The 6,686-nt window shown below is 36.6% G+C and overlaps 2 protein-coding genes across 2 annotated transcripts; one reads left to right on the top strand and one right to left on the bottom strand.

The window, feature by feature from the left end:
• On the top strand, nucleotides 1-2,264 carry LOC112515463. Its single transcript, XM_025122301.1, has 3 exons — nucleotides 1-152; nucleotides 1,316-1,429; nucleotides 1,899-2,264. Exons 1-3 carry the CDS (start codon nucleotides 135-137, stop codon nucleotides 2,028-2,030), a joined length of 264 nt encoding a protein of 87 aa, XP_024978069.1. The 5' UTR covers nucleotides 1-134; the 3' UTR covers nucleotides 2,031-2,264.
• A 1,651-nt stretch (nucleotides 2,265-3,915) lies between these two features.
• On the bottom strand, nucleotides 3,916-5,630 carry LOC112515064 (pentatricopeptide repeat-containing protein At3g18970). The gene has a single exon (XM_025121687.1). The coding sequence runs from the start codon at nucleotides 5,628-5,630 to the stop codon at nucleotides 4,215-4,217; it is 1,416 nt and encodes a 471-aa protein (XP_024977455.1). The 3' UTR covers nucleotides 3,916-4,214.
• Between the last annotated feature and the right edge of the window lie 1,056 nt (nucleotides 5,631-6,686).

The following is a 6,686-nucleotide window of genomic DNA, read 5'->3' as shown; positions in this document are numbered from 1 at the left end:
ACCCCAACCCGAGCTAATAGGCCCGACCGATAAGGAATGAATTCAAGATTTTTGGTGGTTTGATCTGTGTAGACGTTTATAGATTATGATCGACTTGTTTCGGTGGAGATCCAGAAATCTTTTGGTTTTCGATAATGAATGACGATTACGAGGTACGAAAAAACCTAGGTTTTGTATCGTTCCCCATGAATTATCCCTTTAGTTTTGGCAAAAGGATTTCTGGTTTTCTTCGTATCTGCAAAACCCTAGATTTCATTTTACATGATTTTGTATGTATCCATGATATTCTCTTATTCGAATTGCTTATTCGTTCTGTTTCATTACTTGTTTTTATGGCTTGTTAGGGTTTTCTTTGGTTCCAGTGTTATCTTCATATGTCGCTTGAGGGGAGGGTTGATTTAATCGTAATTTTTTCAATGTAACTTCACAGAACAACCAAAATCCATTTTATTTTGAATGAAGTTATGTTTAAACTTGAACATGATGCAGACTCTAGACTTCTTGCACTAAAATTAAAAAGATCGATAACCTTACTGAATCATAAATGGAAAATTTGGGTGATAAAGTAGTGATGATGTAGATTGCTGTATTTGGAAAATATACTTCGTTTGACATTCAGAAGCTTAAAGGTGCTTGTTATCTGAAGATGTAGGAAGTATCTTTTTCAGCTTGAATGGTTGATTCTTTGAAAGACTCAGAGAAATACTACTGTCTATGCGATCAATGGTTATGTAGGCTTTGTTCCTTAAACATTTTAATTCAGCAACAAAGCCTTTCTGGTGTGTAGTCTCCATATTACTCTAGATGACACTGCATGTTTAGTGTTTGTGTAGTGGTTTATGCTTAAGATATCATGGACAATTAGGTGATCATTTTCTTGGATAATCGTGGGTATTCGGACCAGCTTGCGTGCGCCTTGCCTCAACTGAAGTTAACAGCCAGACAAACCTCTAGTGTTCGAGTCTAGTTAACAGGCCGGAAAACCTCTAGTGTTCTCGAGGGCACTTGAACCGCTGATCAGCGGGGAGCAAACCCAAGTCTTTACCAATTAGGTGATGGTTGATTAGTTTTCAGAAAGTAAATATGATTCAGAATGTGAAGAGGATGGTTTTTTTTTCTTGCAGGCTTTGCATTTTATCTTTGTGAATTGGTACCTCTGTATCTGTCCTTTTTATGCTCATTAATATGAGTTATTTCATGTGCTGTGGGTGGTTATGGGATTTGGATGTGTTTCACGTCACATTAATTGTGTTAAAATTCTGTCACCTATTTCCTCTTCCTTGGTGCATCCGTAAACTGAAAATGTTGACTGCAGGTTGAGCAAAAGAAGCAAAGTGCTGCAGATGTTACGTTTCAGTATTCAAATTTTGTGATGGCATGTATTGGATTTCAAGCTCGGCCTTGTGACATGAGATTGCATTTAATGAAGGTACTTTGAATTACAGTTGTTCTTGCTCATATCTGGTCAAACACAATTTAGACATTGTAAACTATGAACAGTTACAAAATTTGGTCTTCCAATCGGTCTGTACACTTTTTATGGTCAAAATTTGGTCTCCCAAAATTTGTTTTCATATACTATATGAATATGCAATTGCTAAACTGTTAAATAAAAATTTGATTAAATCAACAAGGATTTATTCATTGTTCATTATACAATATGTTTTCTACCATCAATATCAATATATTGCTTGTTTCAATCTCATCAAATATGAGGCACTATCTAAATTCATAAGAGTATCTAAGATGACAGCCGGAAAAATCCCATGGGTCCCTGAGATGACGGCCGGGAAAAATCACCAGTGACCCTGAACCTGTATTTGCTAATTGAGCTGTGGTAAAGCTGCTGATAGGTTGTCTGGGTGAATTTAAGTATTGATTGATGGGACATTGTTCAGGAGATATCGGGGATGCCAGCTTCGCTGAAGAGGGAAACATCGCAAGTAGCTGCATCTCCAGATGCAATGGGGGAAACATCAAGCTCAGGTACTGCAAGACTTGAGAAAGCCGACAGTTTTCGTGCCTTGTAGCAATATCTATGCTCATTATGTTTCTATTCGTAATTTGCTCTTTGTGGGTTTCAATCTGTGCCCTTTAAGACTATATCTTGTACAGTTATCTTTTATTTCCTAAATTGACAGAATGTTGTGTCCATTAGTGGGCTATTGTTGCCTGTAAAATTCATCTTAAGATTGATGTGCATCATCATGTTGTACCTTATGTTGGTTAAACTTGCATCAAAAAGTTGTACCTCAAAAACATCCATAATGGGAGGTTCTTATAAGTTAATACCCTAGTGGAGGATTATTATGAGTCACCAACCTTTTCCATAATGATGTTGCCCATAGATCAAATTTATTTCACTCGATTATCTACGGGTCCGTGTTGGTAACACCAGTTTGTTCGTATCCGGCTATTCCACTGGCTCTTGTATAAGAACCTTGGCCTTGTTTTTATCGTGTCAAATGTTATTTTATTTATTTTTGACTTGTATATTCACATTTAATTTAGCAAAAAATGGGGTTATTGTCAAGGTGGGAAGGATGGTCAAGGTGAAAAGCGTAAGAAAGGATCTACATCCTTAGATGTACGTTAGGATGAGATGCGCTAGATCAATCCCCATATCAAGCGCGATTCATGAATGAGTTTGAGATTAAAGATGATCACAGGTCCAGATCTCTTCTTATGCTTCTCACCTTAACTCTTCTTTCACATGATCCTTCGCCTAATATTATATATATATATATGTGTGTGTGTTAAATATTATTAATTTATTATTTATAATATGTATAAGATTTAGTCATAAATTAATTTGGTGTAAAAAATTTTCATGTAGACTGCCCATTTTTATCAATTGTTTTTGAGTGAATTACATTTTTGGCCCCTCGTCTATGGTTGCTTTATGACTTTCATCTCTCAAATTTGTAAAGTATACTTTTGGTCTATTTTTTGTGTTTTAGAGTCCAAAGCTCCAAATTAGTCCCTCCATAACACAGTGAGATTTGTGGCCGTTAAGTGTGGCATATGCCCCACACGGTCTTTCTAGATGAGGGACCAAAATGTAATTCAATCTAAAATCTCTGTTTTTTCTTTTCTTTGAATGAATTACATTTTTGGTCTCTTATTTATGAAAACTTTTCTGGTATGGTCCTTTTTCATACTTGTAATTACCCAAAATTTCATCTTTATAATGATTGTTCGAAGTTTTCAACCAGTTGTTGTATCATTACATAAAAAAACCCTAATTTTGATACATGTTGAATAATCCTTTTGTACATCCAATTTTTTTGATAACTTCTTTATGCAGATTGTAGTTCGTACTTGGTTCTTTGTAATTGTAGTGATTTCAAGCTTATCTTTTCTGAAGATCCAGTGACTTTTAGTAAATTTCTTACGGTAGTATATCCAGTGAGGGGCATATGACACGCCTAACGATCACAAATCTAGGGATTAGTTTGAGCTCCAAAACACAAAAATGGACCAAATGTACTTTTACAAATTTGAGGGATGAAAACCAGAAAGCAGTTATAGAAGAGGGACCAAAAATGTAATTCATTTTGTTTTTAGTATTCAATGTCATACATAAAATCAAAGTAATTTCTTAAGTAACCAAATCAGCATAAAAAACTATAATTTAATTGGATGACAATAAAACTTTAATTAAATATTTTTCACTATAGTTTAGTATCAAATTATTGATGTTTGAATTAAGGTGAGAAGCTTAACTGGTTCAGTTCTGATAGCTTTTTGTGTGGTACCCACATTCATCAAACCAAATCCGATCTTGTTACAACTTGTTTGAACCTCGTTGATGTTGATTCTTGACCCACCTTTTTGGTTTCACTTTCTTGCAATCCATTGCACCAAGCCATCCTGAAATCTTTCTTATCTGCATCTTCATTTTCTTACAATTCCCTTCTGGCTTTTCTTTATTTGGGTTTCATATCCAACCCGCTATGCAAGCCGACTAATTCTAGGACGACCAACCGCTTCGCGGGTAGCCTAGAGTCACCGCATTTGGAGCCCAAGATCAAACCAATCGGACACCACTCTTGTGGTTAGTCCTATAAAATAGTCTTTAAGGCATTTAAACATTTTTGGCATTGTATAAACCCGATTTTGTTATGGTGTGGATTGGGCAGAGGTCTTGCTGGGACCAGATATGGCTTCTTGTCTCTTTACATACCCTTTGTGAATCTACTGAGAACAGGAAACTAAGCGAAAACAGTACTAACAGCAGGTTTAGTCTCTATCCCTTTAACACTGATCACCTCTCTCACTGCAGCTACATCTTCCCACCTTCCAGCAGAAGCACAGATATTAGACAAAGCAACATAATCCTCACTGTTATCACATGGTATTTCAAGATTCATCTCTGGTTGTATCGAGAAAAGAATCTTCGCCACTCTTTCACCCATCACAACGTTATCGTGTATTCTACAAGCATGCAGCAGGCTCTTCCACAAAACCTCATCACCTTCAACTTTTTCACTGATAATGAACTCATATGCCTCATCTAAGTGCCCGAGTCGTCCAAGAAGGTCAACTATGCACCCGTAATGATGTGGAAGAGGCAAAATATGAAACACCCTTTTCATATTGTGAAACAAATAAAGGCCTTCCTCGAGAAGGCCTGCTTGGGAACACGCAAACAACAAACTTGTAAACGTCACTGAATTAGGTAAAATACCGGATTCTATCATGTCATCGAAAATCTTTAAGGCTTGTTTTCCTTTCCCATGAACTGCCAATCCAGATACCATGGTTGTCCAAGTTAACACATTCTTATGTTTCATTCTCATGAACAAGTTTAAAGCTGAATCCAGACACCCACATTTTGCGTACATGTCAACAAGCCCAGTGCCTATATAAACATCATTCTCAATGTCACACATTGTTTTTACGATATGCCCATGAATGCTAATGCCTGTTTCAAGATAACCTAGCCGTGAAACCGCTGACAGAACACAAACCATGGTGGTGCCGTTAGCTTTCACTCCACAATCACCGACCAACATGTCCACGAACAATAGCAACCCATCAAGTGCATGTTCTTTACATGAACAATACCCTGCTATCAATGAGTTCCACGTAGCAGTAGTTCTCACAGGCATTTCATCAAACACCTTCTTTGCAAACACAAATGCATTGTCGTTCACATAAAAATGAATCAAGGTAGTTTGCAACATGACATTCGACAGAAACCCATGTTTAATTACTCGGGTGTGTATCTGCTGCCCTTCCCGTAATGACTTGGCCCGTCGAGCACAAGCTCCAAGAACAAAAATGTAAGTGTAGTCATCAAAATCCAGGCTAGCTTTCGATACCCAATCAGCAAAAACAAGAATGGAGTCACCGGGAGGAGAGCATCTGATTAAAACATTCAAGAGATACGCGTTGCGTTCATTATTGTGACGGTAAAATTGGGAGATTGAGAGGCTGGCGTAAATGGTGGCATGTGGTGCTGATGATGCACAGTAACGTTCTATCAATTGGGCAACAATGGATGGTGATTGTGTAAGGGCATTGGAGATGAGTTGAGCGTGAATTTGTATGATATGGTTTGTGAGTAACGATGAATTGCATTGTCGTAACAGGGAAAGGCACCTGAGCCTCGACAGGGTGTTCATCAGTAGAAGAATCTCACTAGTTTTTCTCGATGCGGGCTCCTAAGGAGGACGAGAAGGATGATGATATGTTGAATTATGGATTGACGTTTGCTTCGAAAGGGCAAGATAAGGCGTTGAATGAGTTGTCGGAGCAATACAGTGGTTTTTCGGTGCAGAAAGTGGAGGAGAAAAAGGTCCCTTTGGATGCTACAATGGCGAACGAGTGGGTCCCTCAGATTTGAAGTTGGAGGTGAAGAAGGAAGAGATGGAGCAGAGTTGTAGTGCTTACTGGTCCACGTTGGCCCCAATCGTTAAGCGGATTCCGTATTGTGGAGATGTCACCGTGGAACAGATTGAAGTGTGGCAAATGAGGTTTTGAAGAAGAGGGAACCTGGTACCAACAAAGAAGTGAGGGGCTATTTGGAAATTAACGAATGGTTTGGTACATAATGATTAAGTGGTTAGAATAATTAGGAGGCTTTCGTGATATAGTTCAAAATGATATATAATTATTTGATAATTGTATATAATGAAATTAGGGCTTCTAATGGTCAAGAAAGATCCAAGATACAAAATCATTCAGAGGATTTTAGAACTATTAGGAGACAATTTTTTTTTATCTAACAAGATTCATCTCTTAACGATTCAAAGGTTGACTCTTAATAGAAATATTAAGAGGTAAACAAACAAACATCATGAAACTTTGAAGAGGATAAAAAGGTTGTGAAATGTGAATCTTTGGGTTTTAACATGATAGTGTTTATGAAATCAAACAAGTGATTTGGTACTGAAACCATGATATTCATGTAAATTCACGTTGTTATATACTCATTAAATGAAATTAAAACAATATGATTACTAATATTATGAATGACTGGAAGTGTATTCGCGTAATACAACGAGATACATTTTCATTTTAATGTTTTGTTTTATTTTTTGTCTCTGTTAATATATAATACGGTTTAAATAAAGATAATGTTTTTAAATTTGAATAAAAATAAATTCGCAGATATAAAAAAAAATTGAAATATATATATTATATTAATATCAAATTAACTATTTAAAAGTTTTTTTTTA

This window comes from Cynara cardunculus (assembly GCF_001531365.2).
Source record: "Cynara cardunculus var. scolymus isolate 2C chromosome LG 7, CcrdV1, whole genome shotgun sequence".
In the NCBI taxonomy this organism is placed as follows: domain Eukaryota; kingdom Viridiplantae; phylum Streptophyta; class Magnoliopsida; order Asterales; family Asteraceae; genus Cynara; species Cynara cardunculus.
Note: the sequence above shows the minus strand (reverse complement) of the source record. Positions and strands in the feature narration are given on the sequence as shown.

Bases quoted from the DNA above. Each gene is read 5' to 3' on its own strand.
- LOC112515463 (XM_025122301.1), top strand. The intron at 1,430-1,898 runs GTACTTTGAATT...GACATTGTTCAG, and splicing joins TGAGATTGCATTTAATGAAG to GAGATATCGGGGATGCCAGC.
- LOC112515064 (XM_025121687.1), bottom strand. From the start codon at position 5,630: ATGAACACCCTGTCGAGGCTCAGGTGCCTTTCCCTGTTACGACAATGC.